General features: G+C 44.7%; 1 protein-coding gene across 4 annotated transcripts in view; it reads right to left on the bottom strand.

Moving 5' to 3' along the window:
* MIB2 (MIB E3 ubiquitin protein ligase 2) overlaps window positions 1–19,717 on the bottom strand; it is a 30,514-nt gene extending 10,797 nt beyond the window's left edge. Inside the window, exons 1-8 of one of the 4 annotated variants that reach the window (XM_065650016.1) lie at window positions 19,626–19,717; window positions 19,138–19,270; window positions 10,415–10,765; window positions 9,780–9,951; window positions 3,932–4,038; window positions 2,652–2,846; window positions 2,242–2,384; window positions 1,031–1,177 (exon numbers count right to left, since the gene is read on the bottom strand). In XM_065650016.1, the coding sequence (XP_065506088.1) occupies window positions 1,031–1,177; window positions 2,242–2,384; window positions 2,652–2,846; window positions 3,932–4,038; window positions 9,780–9,951; window positions 10,415–10,661 (1,011 nt within the window). In that variant the 5' untranslated portion in view covers window positions 10,662–10,765; window positions 19,138–19,270; window positions 19,626–19,717. Of the gene's footprint in view, window positions 1–1,030; window positions 1,178–2,241; window positions 2,385–2,651; window positions 2,847–3,931; window positions 4,039–5,142; window positions 5,403–9,779; window positions 9,952–10,414; window positions 10,766–19,137; window positions 19,271–19,625 lie in introns of those variants that run through there. The other 3 variants (XM_065650017.1, XM_065650018.1, XM_065650019.1) reach the window with 3 other exon arrangements.
* Window positions 19,718–20,756: the final 1,039 nt, after the last annotated feature.

The following is a 20,756-nucleotide window of genomic DNA, read 5'->3' as shown; positions in this document are numbered from 1 at the left end:
TGCACTGCAAAATAAACACAGTCCAAGGGCTGCCGTATTTCTATTTTAAGCCAAGTACACAATTAAGTAGGGAAATAATTTGGGACAAAACATTTTTCTTTTCTTCTTCAAACCATTTATAATTAATACCAGTATAAAGTACATATGGAACTTTCCTTGGTCCATCTCATCACTATACCTGACTTGGCACTGGAGATCTTAATTCACTTTAATATGGAAGTTAAATCTGTTATTTAAAACATAAAAGGGAATCCAGAGTGTATCTGTACTGCTAATTTGCCAGATGCTGCCTCTGCTCACTGAGCTAAGAAGGGAGCTCTGTCAAAACGTACTTTTAAAAGCAGATTAATTTTATGCAAAAGCCTGACACTGCATTTTCCATTGGTACTGGAGTTTTTAGCACTGTGACCTTGTTCAGGTCTTTCAGAATTTTGTGGTCTTTCTATACCTATTAGCCCTGTTTCTTATCATCCACATTTCAAGTCCCCAAACCTCTGGGGAAGCCGAGCTATGAGCTTTAAAAGTGCAGACACAAAATTAGAAGAGCTGGATTAAAGACTCAGGTCATCCAGAAAAATCAGAGAGAAGCGAGACAAAGAAAGATGCAAAAACTAGAATAACATAAAGACACAAGAAGAAAGAAAAAAATCAAATGGAAATGATGGGGAAGCAGGTTAATCACAAATGAAAAGAAGCTGCAGAAGGATGAGCTACTGTAGTTCTAGTGTTATCGCTCTTATCAAAGAAGCTGTAATTAAGAAATGGAATTTACTTTAAGAACTTACAACATTTGAAATGCAAAGATTCATAAAACTGGACAGCCTAGGAGCCCAGCTCCCACTGTCTGCAACCATCTACCTTGACTCTGACAGCTTGCAGGAAATTCTGCCTAGAACTACCGCTTTTAGAAGAGCGGTCTGTGTCTTCGGCACTTGCTTGAGACACGGTGTGTCCTAACAGAGCAGGTTAAAGGGAGAGCTGTTCCCTGCAGCTCTTCTCGTTCTGGGCACGCTCGCCTGTCAGCACCTACCTTTGTCAGAGCTCCAGGATGGAACGTCCAGCGGGTTTCACTGTTGAACTGGACCCTCACGTCCCCTCTGTCCGTGATTCTGTGCACAGTCCCTGTCTGGCCAATGAACTTTTGATAAGGGGGGAAAAAAAAAGTAGGGGAAACCCCCTAAATAAATCACATTGCTTAATAGCGGGGAAAGCAGGCATGTGAGGCATAGATAGCTAAATTACCTACTTTTTCTCTGTTTAGTATCCCTCTCTACACCTGCATTCACCACCAACAGGAATTCCAAAGCGTAGAGATTTAACAACCCAGCAGACTATGTTAGCTACACAGCAACATTCAAAAACTATAGCTTTTGAATAAAAAAATCCATGGCTCTACTGACAGCTGCCTTAAAGTTCATGCCAGAAGATGTTAAATCCCTGCCCATCAGGCTAAAAAAAAGAGACCGATGCTCAGTTAATAGATTTCCACATTGAAACTGAAATGACGTCATTTGTCTTGACATTTCAAAGTCTGATTTCAAAAAGAGTGCTCACCAACAGGGCAGGTTGGGCTAGGATACATATATAATGTATCTTTAGAATTTTATAGCACTGCTTCACATACCAAGGCTTTAGACGCTGTCTCAGAATCAGACCTGCAGGTTATTCAGTTTACTGACTCAAAGGTAGCAGGTATTTGGGATGCTTGTGGCTATACGCTTCCCTCCCTCTCAAAAAAAGCCACTTTTATACAAGTTACTAATACAGGATCAGAGACAGAACATCAATATGGGCCAAGAAATTTCAGCCCTGGCCAGGGCCACTGTTGACAAAACACATAACTTTTATTAGTAGTAATGCACAGTGCAAAAGAAGCCAAACAGGGAATGGATCCAGAACTCCAAGGTAAAGATCCACAGATCTTTTAAAAACAAACAAACCAGCCATTAGTTTTTCACACTGGCTTCCAAGACTTTTGAGCAACTCTTTTGACCCACCGTAGACTCTCAGAAATTATGCAGGGCTCCACAAGGCAATGCTCAGGCAACACAGATTTATCTGAGCCTAAAAATCAATCTGAATCCAGTGTCCTATCACTAAAGAATTTGTATTTGTGATTCAGGCAACACAATTTAAATTTATACAAAGATGTTCTGGTAACTTCCTAGCCCGTGCCTACTTAGGTAGTCTGAGATGGTGATCGATAAATCGCCGAGAGAAGAGGAGCAAGCAGCAGCATACCTCAGCCATTTTCGGATTCCAGCCACCATGGCCCTCCTGCATCTCCCGCAAGATGTCGATGTCCAGCAGGCACTTCACTTTGTCCCCGTGCTGGAACGGGTGCCTGTCTGTGCTTTCTTTCCTCTGCAGTTCAGCTGGTTTTCCTAAAGAGAAGAACGACACCACCCACATACAGGCAGGATGCCCCCTGTGCTGTGGGCATCCTACCACTGAAAGGCCCACCTACTTGACTAATACTCTGAAATAAAGCACTATGTTCACACATCAACCACTTTTTAAAATATTACATATTATGTGGGAACTTTATAAAACCACCTCCTGATGTTCTGTCTTCCAAGCAAAATGGCTTCAGTGTCAGGAAATGGCAGCATCAATCAGAATTTCTCAACACAAGACTTGTCTCTACACACCTAATTTTGGGAGATGCTCTTTGTAGTAAAAGCCACCAGATGCCTCCACGGTGCATTTCAGGTCCACTTTTCCCTTGTGTCCAACCCTGTAGACATTTGTGGTGCCATCAGACCACATGACGCTGGCCACACTGCGTCCAGTCTCCACATCCCAGCCACGAATATCGACCACGCGTCCAGTTTTACCTTCACCACCTGATGGAAAAATAAGGGAAAAAAAAAAAAAAAGAGTCGGTCACCTTTCTAATTAGAAAAATTATCCACGAGACAACTCAGTTTGACCAACGAGGAGAGAATCTCTACATTAAACTCAGTGAAAGCCAGTCAGCCCTTTCCTTTGGAATACAAATGTGGAAAAGCTGAATTTTGTGTCGAAGCAGACATCCCTTCGGGTGTACAGAAACACTGCCTAGCCAGGCAACACACAGCGTCGTGGCACCACACTGTGGCAACATAAAAACACAGCAGCGTTGTCAAATCCACCCAAGATCTTTAATCTCTCCCCAACACTGGTCAGGTGGAAGAACATCAAGTAAAGTTTGCCCTGGTACTACTCATCACCTGCCCAAGCAAGAAGTATGATGGAAACAATCCAGAACAGGAGGATATATTTGTGAGAAAGTAAATCTTCCTCATCTAACTGCTGTGGATGGGGCAGCTCCACCAAAGACAAGGCAGGACCCACCAGAGACCAGCCTGATGGCCGCCCTTTTCTTTCTTCTCACTTGTCTTGCACGTGTAACTGCTTTCAGGTCACAGTGTAGACAACACAAGTCTCAGACATGTAAATGTTGATCTGATCTCAAAAGGATGGATAAGCTGTACTGAGCATAAGCTTCTTTTGCTCTCAGAGCCTGCAAGTATCCATGTCCTCCACTGAACCCAGACGGAGTCAACACTGGAAGCCTTTGGACTTCAAACTTAATAATTAAGAGAAAAAATATGCTGTAAATGGTGTGTACAAGGCTCTGGAACAGAGAATGTAACGTGGTGTACATTTATACTTCTATACAAGATCTTCCAGGATGGTTCCCATGAGTTTTCACAGCAAAACTTTCCTCCCACACCCTGAATGAATGCACACAGCTTATGTCACAGATGTGTTTTTAAACAACTACAAGAAAACAAATAATATTTAATACTCTAAAGAACTGCAATCTGCATCATCTGAACAGCTCCCCTGGAAGCTACTGCTCAGCACACGCATTTTCAACTAGCAATTTGGCAAAAAGAAAAAAAAAATGAATGGTGTTTCACAGGACATCTCCAAAGCAGCTTACCATCCTGGTTACCCCACTCCCAGTCAGGGCCACGGACTACTTTAGCTCCCTGAAAAGTCCCTTTTAATGTGATGCGAGTCAAATTCTGTCGAGGACTCACCAGAACTCTGGAAAAAAGAGAAGACAAATTAATCTATTGTTACTATTCATGCTTTATAAAGCTCTGTTCCAACTGAGGTCTGTCTGGGGACAAACACAGATTGACACACAAGCAGCAGGACCGTGCTGGGGTCTCTCTCATGTTGTTAAGACACCAGAATGGCATCTTGCTTCTCGGGAAGTCGAACATCTATAAACACAAAGACTCAAAACAATTACATTCACTCACACACAGCATGCTTAGCCCTGAAGGAAAAAAATCATCCTTCTTTCAGAACTTCGAGGGCCGTGAGGGGGCTGTGTAGGGCAAAACCAAAACCTAGTAGCTCCAAAGAAGAAAAAATTCCCCACACAACCCTATGAGATGCACAAACTACAAATTATATTAGGGTAAAGCAGCTCACTGAGGGCCAAGTATGATTACTGTGAACGCAAGCAAATGAATACTTTTTAACGTAACTATTTACCAGTATTCTACAGCATAAGGTACAACACTGCAAACCAAACTCATCAAAATCCGGATTTAGTAAGTTCACCCCATTGCCTACACAAAGCAGGGGAAGCCCTGCTACAAATATCATCGAGCAATCTTAAACATCATGACAGGAGAGCATGGTAATTTTCATTGCCAGCTGGGCTACTTATAATCCACAAATAGCCAAGTCAATTAATAGAATGCTCACACAATTAAAACATATCTTTAAAACAAAGCCCCTGAGAGGGGCAAAAAAAAATAGAGGAGTAAGGAGAAAGTTAGTAACTTGTCCAGAAAGTCACACATCACTTCAGAGGGAGAGTGAAACTTGCCTTTGAGCTGCCCTTGTATGCCGTGGTTAAGTTTAAGGCAATGCTTACAGCCATCACTGGGGCGTACGCTGCACAAAAGCATTAATGGCTCAGGCAGACTCCGAGCTCAAAGCCATAAGGAGTTCAGCACATTTCCTAAGCTAAGCTGCAGCCCGCACAGTCTGCTTCACTCGCTGGAAAGCTGAGATTAGACCAGCAGTGCTGTGGCTAGACTGCTTCCAGGAAAACACAGACCCTTCTGTCTGCCCTGCAATCATAGGCATCCTCACCAATCCACCTTAAGGTAAAAAAAAAAAAATACCTACGTGATAGTAAACAGGGGGTCTGATGTCCTGTTAAAGCAGCTTCCAATTCCCATAATGTTACAGCAGCTTCTCTGCTGGTTCTGTGCGTGCTGTTCCCAGTCTCTGCTCGCCAGCAGAAAGCTCTCTCATGAGATACCAAGCCCCCAAAGTCCTTACGGACCCGTTCGTGTCACAATCCACTTTTCTAGGTGACTGCAAAGGCGCCACAATCCATGCCTGGAATCGTGCACCTCCTCCTGACAAACTCCCAGACCAGAGAGAGCAAACTGAAGTTCAGCAGCTGTTCCACGGGGAAAGGGGAGGGGATACCCGGGGTAGGACTGACCTCAGAACGCTGCCTCTATTTTCCATCTAATACCTAGAGAGAGAAGGTGGAGACTCGGAAGGATAAAAAGCTTATGCTTGAACTCACTGTTTACTTATCCACCAAAAGCCTACGTCTTTTACCTTTCCCAACTTGTTAGCAGATCTCCCACCTGCACTTTACGACCTAACGTGTTTAAAATGAGGGAGAGATTATTTACACGTTCTTGTAATCATCGAATGTTCATTATCCAGATTGTAGCCCAACAGGAGGAAGACAAAGACCATTTTTTGAATGGTTAAGATTTTGTCAGTTTTACACACCACCAAGGCTGGCAGTTGCTATGAAAGAGAAGATAACGAAATAGGGCTAGGAAAAAGCTCAGCTAAAAAGAAATGCTGATCAGCATTCATTTTATTGCCCTGTGTCATGCACCATAGGCTGGCTCCAAAAACCAGCATGGATTTGTGTATTACACCTATAACAGCTTAGCTACAACATGCTATTTTCACTGTATTTTGTCAAATATTCTTCTAACAATTTATCAAAGACGTCTTAGTCAAGCCCTGACACAAAGTGATAAAAATACAGTTCTTTCCCCAAATCCTGCTCTAACAAGGGAGGGGTTTTCAATGCAAAGATTACCAGTGACAGTAAAATAAAGTGCCAAGCTAAGCTCAAGCAAGACGCTTAAACAGCAAAATAACTGCTATTTGTTGCATTTCTAGCATTATTTCCCTTTTTTTATCATCATATAGCAGAAATCGTCTGCCATTTCAACAGCTCTCATGCTAACTTGTCACTTTCAGTAAAATTTGTGGCTGGAGGCCAGGGAAACAAAGCTGTCCAGTTCAGAAAGCTGAGGCTCCTTAAAGGAGGAAGAAGTGTAAGAAACTTCATCTCTCATTCTACTTAAATACTGGAGGCAACTCACCATACCGGCCCTGTCCTGAACCAGGCTGCTGACCAGCAACACCAAACAATGATGCGAGAACCAGATGTCCTGAGCCCATTCATCTCAGATTTTAATCTAATTCAATATGTTTTGCTCCAAATACTGGATAACAACCAAAGTTGCAAAAACCCCCTAGGGATAAATTTAATCACTGCAATATTGCCTTTAATAACAGCTTTAATTATGACAGCCTAAGTCTGCAGCCATTTCTGCCCTACAAATTCCAACAATATTAAATTACTATGGAATCCAGAAGACACTTGGGAGCATGTGCTGTACAGAATGAAGTTATGTCTCTCTTCAGCATGCTGGGAACCACCCCCTGGGGATACTCTGCCTGTGCTCAAATTTCAAGAGGTGCTTACATAGCCTTTTGCATCCCTGAGAGCTTCCCTCCAGACAGCCAGAAAAACAGCATGACCCGTGCTTTACAGATAGAGATCTGAGACCCAAAACAACTGACTTGGAGAAGCTTAAACAGAAACTGCTTTTAATTTGCAGTAGCGATCCAAGGCCCTGCAGAAGTCAGGGCCCCTTTGTACCAGGCACAGCCAACGTATTTTGCAAGACAGAGACGTCTCTGCTGCAGAAAATTCTCATCCGAGGCAACAAGCGCAATGCGCAGGACTGGAAAGCTGAAGGGATGGTCACCCTGCAAGGTGGCAGGCCATAAATGTTTTGTTTAGATCGTCCCACATCTTCAGAAAGGCACAGCTGTAAACTAGAATCTCAGCTCGTGGCAGTACAAACCCACGCTCCTTCTAGGATGTATAAATATCTATGCAGGCTGCCTCAAGAAAGGTCAACACGAAGATCTTACGGAAACCACAGGTAAGACCAACCTCAGCGATGCAAGAAATTTGAGATTTTCTAATCCTCCCTTACAAAGCTTTTGCTGAAGCACTTCCAGCAAAGGATAAAGGAAGGAAATTCTGACAGATGGCAGGCGGGTGCTGATTGCTGAAGCATGAACCAGACTAAGACAAGGACAGTAGTGAGGGATCAGGATCACAGAAACCTATTTCAGGAACTGTCTTTACCAAGAATTTCCATTGTCAATCCTCCCCTTCCTTGCCAAGGCACAGCTCTGCACAAAACCAGCTGTACAGCTCAGGCGACAGGGTCGCGGTTGGGCTGACGCTTGCTGTCATTGTCACTGATCCCAAAGGTTATTGGGTTTGGAAAGCCATGGCAGGCAAGATTTCAGACCGAGGCTACTAAATGTGAACTAAAATGCGTGTGTGCACCTAAGACTCACCACTGTGCTGCAGACAGAAGGTTTTCTCAACTGAGCTCTCAGAGATGTCTCCATGCAGCCTCTAATGGCAGAATATTGTATGGAGAATGATACAGAAGCACTGGTGGGCACACGAAGTGAAATGTCATTATCACCCTTTAAACATGGCTATTAGTTCAAAACACAGGCTAAAGACATTTTAGTGACAATTCCTCTTCCTTACAGTCTTGATCGTGTAATTCCAGAAAAGATGAAGGTAAAAGACATCACTGAAATTTAATATCTATTGCACAAATAGAATACTCCAAACTAAATAAGGGAAGCCCTAGTGTGGGGATATACCCTAGTGTTCTGCAATGTATGTGGTTTTTCAAAGGGACAGAGTTAGGTAGTGCATCTGGTAAATCATAGGGGTTTTTAGAAGTAAAATTATACTCATTAACAGAATAAGTTCATAAGTAAATTCATATTAATAAATTCATCCATACTTAACGAGCATTTTAAAAAGTTAGGAAACAAACATCATCACACAAGAGTCAGATTTGGTTCAAAATGTTACTCCCCAAAATTTCTAAGTCTAGCAGCTTAAACTGGCACCGCATAAATAACACACGTTGAAGAGGTTACTACAGTAAATAAACCTGCATCCCCTTTATTGCCTAGTAATCAAACTCCCAGCAGTTGTCACTCAGCTGCTATATTAGTTCAGGCTTATGGTATAAGCAGTCACAGATGGAAGGCTGGATTATTAAAGCTGCCTTGAATGGGTCTGCATTACACACGCACACCCGACCGACAGCATGCACTTGTTCTTGTAACGTATCCCCTTTAGAAATACAACTGGTAACGAGACCAGACAGAGCTGCTTCAAGAATTATGGCTGAAAATAACTGCAAACTCTGTTTTGACTATAGTATAAAACACAATGTGACAAAATATTTGTATTTCTTACGCTCGATTACACAAAATATTGCCCTGTGTAGCTTGCTGGCTCCTCTGACTCCATTGTTCTCCAGTAATAAACAGGACTTTTGAAAATCTGTTAAGGTTGTGATTTATTGGCGAGTGAAGTCTAGAAAACAGCCTGGGTAAAAGCACCACACCCCCTTCTAAAATTCAACTTAGCGTCATCCCCGAGAAGGTGATGCATGCAAAATGCCACTGCTGCTTTTGCACTTGAATATAATAATATTTTATTTAAGAGGAAGATTATTTCAGACTTGATTATTTGCAGAACTCACCGGAGTGTGCCTGACTATTCCAGCCCTAACATAAACCTGACGGGTTTTGCTTTGCTATGCTGCTTACAGACACGGATTTATCTTCTAATTACTAAGCATATATTCAGCAAATGGATACAAGATTGCGAAAAAAGGACGGCTTCAGTGAAACTGAGCTGTCCTGTTAAACTAAGGACGAGAGCCTCTCCCTAAACAGCTATATAACTCAAATCAAACAAGACCAATAAAAAAATAGCAACAATTGGCAGATGTCAGGAAGATGTTACTTCAAACGGCAAAATATATATATAAAAATAATGGTTTTCTGCCACCAGAGGTTCAAACTCAGGTCACTTAAGACCTGAAATAGCCTTCAGGTAAAGGTGTCTTCAAAGCCTCTTTAGAAAACTGACTGGGAACCCTCTGCAGTGTCTGTCTGGGCTTAGGGCCTCTTAAATCCCAGGATTAGTGAGCTGCTATGAACACTTGTGTGTCGGCCTTAGCCAGGTTTAGCTGTACAAGTGCCACGGGGTGGGTGTGGCAACAGCAGCGCAGATGACAGCAGTTTGCTGCACAAGGACGTCATGCTGCAATCTCCAAAACTGTCCCACTAGAGGCCTTTGCTCACATCGGATCTCACCGATGGTCAGCCCAAGACTACAACCGTCTACCTCCAAAGAGCCCTCCAGCGCTTCGAGGACATTCCAGATCAGCGCTGCAGTGTTTTGTGAAAGTCAAACAACTTACGCAGGGCAGTACCAGGGCCGGCAAGTTTACTGGCAGCCCTCCCAGCTCTCTTTTTACACCGACAGCAAATATTCTACTGCCTAATCCAAACAGCAGCCTGGCCAGAGGTCAGATACGAGCCTTGAAAGGAAAAATTACTCTGTTTGCATCTCTCACCATTCAGATTCTACTTACGGTTGCGAGTGTGCTGTCTCATAGCGCTCGAAGGAGTGAGACAGATCGTGCTTGTTGTTCATGTAACACTGCGTGCACAAGTCATAGTCAAAACACATTTTGCATTTCCACCGCATTCCCCGTATACCGTGCTTCTTGCAGCAGTCACAGATGATGTTTGGGTGACGAACACCTTGGAGAACAAAAGGAAAATGATATTAAGATCCACACAAAATCAGAGAGACCAAGCTGACAAGGCTCTTAAAACTACATTGGCATGTTTTAAAGAGAAAAATCATGTACTGTGCAGTTATTGAATATGATGCAATAATATAATACGAAGCAATATGTGTAATATGAAGTATCCATTTTCTGGCTTAATGGACTCTGATCCTAAAAGTCATGCCAGGATCTAGCAGGATGACCAAGTCAGCAAAACTGTTAGACCCATAGATAAAAAAAGAGGAGAGAAAAGCCTCTGCTTAGAGGCAGAGAGGAATTCCATCGCCATGAACCGGTTGAGTGCAAATCTCTGCTCAGCATCCGTCCACAGGCAGTCGCAACATGCCAAACATTCCAGGTTCAGGTGTTACACGTACTAAAGAAGATGGGTTTACAGCACCAGTGTCTGCGCTTCTTGTCCATGCCACACTTACCGATTTGTGCGTTATCGTACAGAAGAAGGTCGTAAGCCCCTTGGAATCCAGTTCGATAATTGGTTCTGTTGCCTTGATCCCACTGCACGACCACAGTCTTATCTGGAGTGGTTGGGCTGCCCGTCCGACCGATCTCAACCACGGTCCCAACGTTCCCTTCGCCGTTGTCCTGGTTGCCCCACTTCCAGTCCACTCCACGCACCACCCGCATCCCAACCTGCATGCTGGCATAGGGGTCCACGTCCATCGATCTGCGCAGCAACCCCTACAATTCTTCCATGTAACGGGTCTTGGAGACAGGCAGTATCATCAGCAACACATTCGGCATCGTCAGCAGCATGTTCAGCACACCTAATGAGACAACACGCAATTAAGTGACGCCACTCAACGCGTCACAGCAATAACTTTCATAGCGAAATGAGTGGATGCCACTTCAGCTCATACCCTTGGTACACAACTCAAGCTGAATTAGCAGGGCCAGCAGGTTTTCCAGATTCAAATGAAAAGAACTCAAACCCCAACTTGAAGCGCTTATCCCACTCTGCTCAAAACACCATCGTAAGACATTCTGTGCGAAGAGATATTACCGAGGAACATCCTGACTACCTTCTATTTAGCTTAAATCTTAATTACAGTCCAGTTGGTGTTTTAAAAATGACAACTGCCTTTAGCAAGATAATTGGAAGCCCCTTTTCTTCATAGTATCATAGGTAAATGTAATTCCAACCCCATTAATAAAGATAATTAAGAATAAAAGCAAGAAAGGAAATTTTTCTCCCCAGAATGATCTGGCTACAAAAGAGGCCTGACCTGCTGAGTAGGTAAATCTTCACTTTATTTAAAACAAGGATCCTCACAGCTTTAGCACAGATGGGAAGGATACACAAACTACCCAGACTTCCAAGGCACAGAAACATCTGCATAATATCCAAAGACCTATTCCAGAGCACTGGGCATGAGGGAAGAGAACTGGGCAAGAAGTCTTTACAAAACTCCAAGACCAGCCCTTGGTTTAAAATGCAAGAATATGGACACAATGGCAACAGAAACAAAAAAGCACAGAAAACAGAGTTTAAAGAAATGACCGGGAAAACACCAGCAGCATGATTTTAGCGAGGAAGTCAACACTAGTCTATTTTTGAGGAAGACTCTTCATATGCATCTTACCACATAATACCACAGGGCTGAGTTTCGCTTGCCCAGAAAGTTAGTTTTGGTTTTGATTTTGGGATACAGGAAGTTTTAAAGACACACATGAAAGAAACGTTTGTCTGTTTTCCAAAAGTAATAGCAGTTTTTCAAAAAGTGCCAGCGTCAGAGAAAGGTCAATCTTTGCCGCTATTTATCAATGCTAGCTATACTGCTTACCTGCAACGAGCACTGCAGATTTTGTGCTGGGATCAGTCAAAGCTTGGGATGGCCTTTCCAGCTGTTGCCATGACAATTGGTAAATGAGGTGAATACCACACAGATGCAGCACATCCACAACTCCGAATTAAATCCAATAGATCGTCAAAGCCTGCTTTACCTCTTTACCAGAACAATGAGACAGAGGAGTGTTGCTTTTAATATTTAGGGCCAAGCTGTTGCTTTGACTTCTGGAAAAATCTCCTGTAGCATCCATTTATCTTTGGGCATCCCTGTGTCTCCCTCTTCCTCTCAAGCCATCCATAACATCCAACATTTTCTCAAAATTAAACAAACAAACAAACCCACACACAAACCGAATGCCAAGGGCCAAATTGTGCAGCTTCCCAAAGTACAGCAAACCTTACCAACTGCCATGAGACGGAGCCAGCTCAACCCGGGCTGACAAACCGGCTGACAAGTTAATAGGATGTGAACTCAGAGACAGCAAGAGGAGCAGCTTTGGGCCACGTGAGATGATGTTAACACTACGCCTACCAATAAAGCAATTGAAACCACCGACGCCTAAAAATAAACTCTTCGTCCAGCCACACATCCCCTTTTAAATGTATGGAGGAGTAGTCTGATGCAAAATCAAGTTTCTAGCATGCAGAACGAGCCCTATTGCTGCTCAGCTTTAGCACCTCTCTCACTTCAGACTTGTCCTGCTATGCACCACTGTGATGTCCAAACACCCGCCACATCACAGCAATATCAAAACCAAATGTCCTTGTGAACTTCACATCATCTTTTGTTCTAATCATCACGAAAAGATGCCTTGGGCAATACTTTCATTTAGACTTCTTTTGTGGTGGTGGATGTAACATTGCCAAGTTTAAGGCACGCCAGTGTTTATTGTCTTTATGAAAAGAGAAATTATCAAAAAGAATATATTTTTCAGAAAGCATTGCAGAGCCTAATGAGATTTGTACGATCCCTCTTCCTCCACATCAGAAACGAATAAAATGGACGCTTTAGCTAAGAGGCAGAACTGCTTTCTTAAAAGGCTGCTATCGACCAGTCAACACAGTCAAACCCGCTGCAGCGAAAACAAATGGAAACATCCAGCAATACAAAGGTACCAGAGAAGCACAGGTCAATTATTTCCTTAAAAACAACCACCACCCTTCCTGATTCATCCAAGCGAGCTGGTGGCAGGCAGAGGGAGGTAACAGCAGCAAAGGGAATTGCATGCTTAGAGAAGGAAATAACAAATACCATGGGGCTTTTTAGATGAGGATGGAGTTCATGGAGCTGCCGGTGCTGCAATGACCTTCATGCAAGCCCTCGCTCACTGCTCTGAAGGCTGCCCCTTTAATGGGAATACTCCATTTGCCACACAAGAAGGCACCAAATTCTGCATTCCCACCTAATCTGGAGGGGTGATGCGTAACGAGAGTAAAGAACCGTTCAAAATCTTTACGAGATGGATTACAAAGCTCATGCAGTCTGAACCTTGCCAGAGATCAGTATTATTTACTTCCTAAGTGGAAATGTTTCACTCATTGAAGCAAATACTCTTCCCTCAATGCTATCTGGGTCATAATTATTCCCCAGAAAGATAGGTATAGCTGCCAGAAATGATTCACAGAGAAAACACCAGTTTCCCAGGGGAGTTTAAAGTAATTATGAACAAATAATCCATTATAAGACACAAGCATATTTCTGAATCCTGACCATTCTGACCTCATCTGCTGTGCCACAGGAAAGAACAGCCCAGGTGTCATCTACGAGTCCATTCTTAGGAAATCCCCATAATACTTAACTGGAAGAAAGGGAAAATACTTTAGTGCCTTCAGTCTGCGACATTTTAGACGCAATAATTGTTGGAACGTTCTGCCGATATTCAAACTGCGCTGTTGGTAGAAGGTGCTCCATGGGCAACCTAATATTCATCCGTAAGAGGCAAAGGTTGCTGCTGTACCGGGTACAGAGTAAACAGAACCCAACAGTGGTGTAAGCAGATTGACAAAATCACTGCATGGAACTTGGTTATCAACTTATTTGAACAGTACGGTAAACAGAGGAAGATGCAAGTGGTTCTGTTTCTGGAGGTTTGGAGGGTTTTAAGCAGATTTTCTTTTTCCTTTACACATATTTTGTGGTTTGAACTGTCTTCTCGGGTGAATGACTCCACCTCAGAGAGCTCTGCCTATTGTTCCCGACCCGCAAAACAGAAATAAATACTTTTGTATTCTTTAATAATGGACAACAACTAGGATCAAATACCTCTGACCAAGGCTCAAAGCCACTAAGTTAATTACCAAAGCTAGCATTCATGCCAAGAAGCTCAAAGACTCATCCTTCACTTTTCTTTCCCCTCAGTAAACAGTAAGACCTGAGGACAGCACAGCAGCAGACACAGGCCTGTGCTCTCACTAACAGAATGCAGCATAATTTCTCTCAAGGGTGCTCACAGTTCCCACAAATATATCCACTATTAAACGAAAGCAGACCAGAAAACCAGCAAAACACAGTAAATAATCCTTTTTTGACTTACCACCTTTTGTGGTGTGGTTTGACTTACCGGCTTTTGTCCGGTCCTGGCTCGCAGGGGAGGCCGGCAGCCCTCACTGGCGCCAGCTGGCTGTGGTGCCCAGGTGTGCTGTATTTTGTGATTTTCTGCCCTCCCTGGCACCCAGCACACCCAAATTCCACCTCTAGGTTCTAGCAGGGGCCCTGTCTGAGGGATTTTTGCCTATCCCACGGCTTTTTATTATCTCAGCTCCAGTTTGCAAGTTCTACCACTTGCAAATCTCCTTGTCTGCTCTGGACTTTGACTTTCTATGCAGCCCATTTGTATTGGGCCCAAAACTCCTCCTGCGGAAATACAGATTTTAATTGTCTCCCATTTCCTCAGAACTGAGTTTATCATCCACTCCTCAACTTAGTCTCTTACTTCCAACCAGTTTCCCCACTCCAGAAACAAAACCCTTGCCTTCTTAGCAGGCCTCTTCTAAGGCGCTCCCTGGCAATAATGCCTTCTGTCACCTATACATAAAACCCTATTAAACGAGAAACAAAACTCTAGTATAAGGGCTAATATTGAATTTTAACACATGACAAAGATTTTTCTGCTTTCAGAACAGTTGTTTCAATAAATTATTACTTCACAAACGCTGGGCTTTAACACTACCTCACAGCACAGCCCTAGCGCAAGTCCCACTTCTCGATGTGCAAAAACATGCAGTCAGGCCCATTTCATTGTTTATTGTTTCCCAGATCTCATTCCACAGCCCTTGCTCATACCAAGAGCAGCACTGTCAGACCAGGCCTTGTTTAGCCACCGAGACCAAAAGTCTAGTATGGCCCCACTCTCCATTTTGGAGAAGATATTAATACGAACTCCTAGTTCCCAGTACTAGCGGATCTTTTAAGGTAGAAGAGTGACACCATCGCAGCCACTATCTGACAAACTTAACCACTAGAAATTAGGCTAAACCTGTTAAATTCCCCCTCAGCCCACCAAAAGGATTTGCAGAATTGGCTAGAGTGAATAGTTTAATATTCCACTGCAAAGCCACAAGGTCTCAATGACACTTTGCTTCACTTTTCCTTAGGCGGTCAGTTCTGTTTAATCTAAATTTTGCAAAATGGCATCACTGGCACAGAGAGGGAGGGAAGAGCAGATGATGTTTCTGCAGCTTAAAGATCAATAGCAGATAAATGAAGCCATTCTACTGACAAATTACTCTCAGCAGAAAAAAAAATACAAACGGGGCAGCTGCCACTGTTAAAACCAATCAATCAAGAAAAAGCCTGCATGAGGTTAAACCATTTCTGTGCCTCCTACCCCACCTGCTCTCAAAGTATATTTCACTGTGTTATATAAACAGAATAAAGCAGGTGATTAATATGCCTTTGCTCAGGGATTAATATCTTGTCATTTCAGCTTGACTGTACAAGAGCAGGCACACATCCTGCAATACTGGGACACAGAGTGAGGAAACACTAAAAATAACGAGCCAGGCACTACGCTTAAAGATGGTCCCATTGAGTGCATTTTATCGCTACCATCAACACTCGTCTTTTACAAATGCCAGCCCATTGATCTGTTTTGCCTAAACTGAATTTTACACTGGGTGTGTTCTAGCACTGAGACAGTGAGAAGTGAACGCTGCCTTCCCTTTCAAGTTGTAGAAGCGATACTTTCAGTGGTTATCATGCCAGCTTGCTATCTATTCTTTCACCTTGTTAAAGGATGCAGGCCTAAAAGAAGCATCAGCTAATTCATTAATATTCAATAACAGTAGTTTTGTGCAAACCCTTCTGAGAAGCTTAACCCCAGCATTCTGGTTTCCTAAGAAGTGGCAAACAATCTCAGAATAGATCCTAAAGATGGAAGTTTTGCAGAAGTCACACGTCTTACATTTTCGGGTTCATTACGTGTGAGTAAGGCACTGCCTAATAGCTTCAGTGGACACAAAACTGGCAAATCAGGGCTGTTCAAAATTCAGATTTACAAGTCAACATCAGTCAAACTCTACAAAAGAACAAGTTCCCTCTACCAGCTTCTACTAAACACAAAAACTTCAGGCTTTACATTTATGAGATCAGTGCTTATTTGCCCACTGGAGAATTAAAAGTGATGATAAGTGAAAGTTCAAACTGAGCATCTACTGGATCTCTCTTATTACATCCCAGAAGACAATTGCTCATGAGCCCGATGAAATTTCCTTCTGGCTTTTGATGAACTCTGCTTTCTCCAGGAGGGAAAAAAACAGCTCCAGCCACTTGCTTTAATTGGACCTGACAGTTTGCAGATTGCTGCCTCAAGCCTTGAAAAGCTCAGTAGCTAGGGCTGATGAGAATCCACTTTTTATTCAATAGCGGATTTCAGAGTTAAATTTGCATTGCATTACAGTAAATCCAAACACACACACCCTTCCACCAAAAAGCACACACAACTACTGGGTGATGTTGTTTAAAAAAAAAAAAAAAAAAAGAAAAGAAAGCAAGCAATCATTTGCTAAGTTTGAATTAAGGTCTTTTGCACTTTACATAGAAAAAATGGCAGAATCGTATTTTAACCTTCCTGTGCTCTCCCTCCCTGGAAGATCCCTGTGGCATAAGGAAAACAAATGAAAACTCATAAGCATTGAGGGACTTCCCACTAACTTCCTCCGACCTTTCAAAATGCGAAGTATCTGCTTCAGACTCTGGCACAGAGCAAGCCGGAGCATAAAAGCTGCTGAATCTCTGCTGAGCCTTGATAGCTCATGCTACCAACTTTCAGATTCCCCTTTAGGCTTTCAGAACGGTCAGCATTGCACTCCTGTCAGTTTTCAGCCTGGGACTTGCCCTTTCTGTGATCTGAAAGCAGATCAAAAGGTTTAAATCTAATCTATCCTGACATGCCTTTGACTCGGCAGACATCGGCTGCGCAGGAGCAGAATGAATTGAGTAGCTGGCTGTTGCTTTCCTTCCTGGTACCTAACAAAGGCTTGAGGGTCAGCACGTACACTAATTCACTTACGAGTTTGTACATTTTAGAAGTATCAATGCCATCTTTCAGCTCTGGATAGCTGAGTACTTTAGAAGACACAAAACCACTTCACAGATAGGAAACGGAGCCATAGTTGTATAGGAACAAAGCTCACATATCCTAGCACCAAGTTCTGCTCTCCACAGCCTGGCCCATACTGGAAATTTCAAGCACCACTACAGCTCTCATTACAGAGGGAGCAGAAATATTTAAATTCCTAAGTCTCCCAAGAAATTCTCTTTGCTTAAGGGAAGATTATTCAACGATCTTTCTCCAATCAAAGTTCTAGTGAGAGCGTACTGAAAGCTGCGCTGGGCTCCCCCTGAGCATGCTGTATTACAACACCAAGCCCTGCTACAAATGCCCTTGTAAGCCAAGAATTAGAATCCTTGAAAAACAACTGGGACTCAAATAGTCTGCTCGCAAGACTTTGCATTCTATTCCTGGATCCCTGCAAAACAGTAACTCAAAATGAAAGGGCATGATCAGTTCTGTCGCAAGCGGTGCGGTCACATTCAGCACGACCCTGAGTTCTGCCAGAGCCCAGAAGCAGTTCTGTATCAAACAGATTTGATGGGAACAGGCAGGCAGTGGCAGCGTGACCTAGGAGAGCTTCATTATCAAGTTGGAGAAAACCTTCAACTTCAGTGAAACCACGGGCAACCAAGACGGGTCTCTGTGAGCAATCAATACGAATGCTACACAAACACAAGGCAAGAGACGAACTTGTTTCACAAATAACAGCTCTGAACAGCCCGTGGTGGTCACGCAGCCATACGATTGTTGATCGAGGTATCTTAGAAAACCACGAACGTACCGCTTTCCAAGTGAAAATGGAAGGAGACAATTGCAACCACCATACTTGTAGTACTTCTACATTTTTTTCAATTTCCAAAACACTCGTCAAAGTTTTAGCGACGCACGACATCATTCCAATCATAACAATGAGGGTAATGTGGGTTATTTACAGTAACTGCACCCCTTGACAATTCGCTCATCTATATCCTGTAACCACGGATGAAAAATTCAACAGGTAATCAAGCATGGAAGAAGGACCTAGAAGGATGAACAACTGCATTGGTCTTTATAGGAAGTAGCTTTAGGGAACGAAGGAGCTGTTAAACAGAATAGAAATAAGAACAGTATCCCATTTGAGCGCAAATAAACTCCTCCTATAGCAACAGAGAAGTGCAGAGGATGTAATGAGGCTCTTAGCCAAAAAGAGAAAAGGTTGAGCGGTAAAGCCAAGCTCAAGTGACCTCCATGAAGGTGAGCCAGAGCTCACTTGTTTCTAAGTGTAAGGCAGAAATTAGAATTTGCTACATTCACAAAGGGATTTCTGGAGTTGAGTGTCTGCAAGGAAATCAGAACACATGTAGTGCTTCCAATGCAGCCGTACCATCTTCTCTAGGTTTAAGTTTGGCCCCTGTTTTCATGGCTCTTTCTCAGTTCAGGAAGATCGCAAATATCATAGAAACACAGAAGAGAAAAAGCCCGCGTGTGCTTCAGTTCTGAGTTATATTCAGCATTCGGCACATGACACAAACTGCCCGGCAGGAATCGGTGCCAGCACTCAGCTCTCACCTTAGCAAGTACGGACGTACCTGCAGTTCCTGTTTCCAAACGGGAAAACAGGATGTGTGTTTACGCTGTTCAGGGCTGCCAGTACTCACCATCCCAAAGGAAATGCATAAAATAAATAAAATTGGAGCAAGAGCAAGCAGACGTGCCTGGACTCAAGCCTGGCTAGAGGTGGTAGAAAGAAAACCAGCCACTTAGAGCAGACCTATTCCCAAGGAATAAAAAAGGGAAAAAAAAAACAGGCACGTACCTGATGGAGTGGAGAAAGAAGAAAATTCAGAGAGCCCTTGAGAAAGCTGCTGTCCTTAGCCAAGGGCTGCGTTTGCTTCCTTCCCCCATTCATTCTCAGCGCAGAGTCCGAGCAGCAGAACTTCCACAGTGACCTGGGGAGGAGAAAACACGAGAAGCCGCTCAGGCGGGCGGCGGGCACCGGGCGGCGGGCACCGGGCGGCGGGCACCGGGCGGCGGGCACCGGGCGGCGGGCACCGGGCGGCGGGCACCGGGCGGCGGGCACCGGGCGGCGGCTCCTCTCCCCGTCCAGCCCCGGCCCCGCAACGGCGGTGGGCCCGAGCCCGGCCCCGGCCGCAGCCCCCCCGCCGCAGGCACCTCCCCACGGCCGCCTCCCTCCTCCCGCCCCCGGGCCCCGCCGCGGGTCGGCCGCCACGGGCCCCGCTCGGCAGCGACACCCAGACACCCCGGAGGCCTCCGCGCCGCCCCGGCCCCGCTCCCCGCTCTTACCCGCGGGGAAGCCGCCGAGGCACCGGCCGCCCCGCGGGTGCTGCAGCGGCGCCGCTCCAGCCCGCTCCCCCGGGGCCGCCCTCGCTCCCCGCCCCGGCCCCTCGCAGCGCGGCTGGGCATGCTGGGAGCGGTAGTTCCCCGCCCGCCCCGCTCGCCGCCCGCGGGCCGCCGCCGACTACAAGTCCCGGGAGGCCCCCGCGGCGCGGCCCGGCCTGGCCCCGACCCGCCGGGCCTGGGGAGGGACCGCGCGGCCGCCCCGGGTTCCCGTTCCCGACCCGCCGGGCCTGGGGAGGGACCGCGCGGCCGCCCCGGGTTCCCGTTCGGCCCGGCCGCTGCTGGACACGGCGGCGGCCCCGACCCGCGTGTTGCTGCTTCGCCCGGCGCCTTCGTGGTGTCCGGGAGAATAAAATACTTGGGATCGTTTCCTGTTTTCTCTGCGCAGGCAAAAAAATGGCCATTGCAAGCCGCGGGAAAGGGTGCGGGATCCACGGCAGGATGCTCTTTTTTTGAGCGTTTGATTTTTGGGGTGATTCTAGGGTGGGTCAGTCCGCTGCAAGGGAGATTTTGCAATTCGGTGTAACTCCCTTAAAGGCGCCGCTCTGTTGCTCCGTGGCACGTCCAGCACGGCTGTATTGAAGTTAGTTTTGTCTGTCTTTTAGTCTTCGCTAATGCAGACTGGCACAGCACAAGGGTTAGAAGAGTGGCCTGCGTTGATAGCGAAGAACAGCATTCACAGCAGTAAAATTGAGTGATAACATTTGTGCCAAACGCAGGCGGCCTGCAGCATCAGAACACAGCACGGAACTTGCCAGCGTGAGACCCTTCGCTCACAACAGGAATCCGGTAGCAAGGTCATAAAAAAAAATCACGTGCCATTTCTTTTTCCCACTAGCCTGTCAGGAAGACCATGCCCAGACTCTTAAGATATATTAGGCTTTTTTTTCCAGGTTATCTTTCTTAAAAAAAAAAAAAAATCGAAACAAAAAAAAAATTGGAAAACTGTGTTAGATTGTGTGAAGTCACCTTGGCAGGCAAACACGAAGTCATACAGCATCAGCAGCTTAGTCCATGGCCAAGATAAAAACTTTACTGTGATTATTTTGATGAGATTTTGCCTTTGATTGTATATAG

This window comes from Caloenas nicobarica, chromosome 22, assembly GCF_036013445.1.
Source record: "Caloenas nicobarica isolate bCalNic1 chromosome 22, bCalNic1.hap1, whole genome shotgun sequence".
In the NCBI taxonomy this organism is placed as follows: Eukaryota; Metazoa; Chordata; class Aves; order Columbiformes; family Columbidae; genus Caloenas; species Caloenas nicobarica.
The sequence above is the reverse complement of the archived record's forward strand: the minus strand, read 5'-3'. Positions and strand labels throughout refer to the sequence as shown.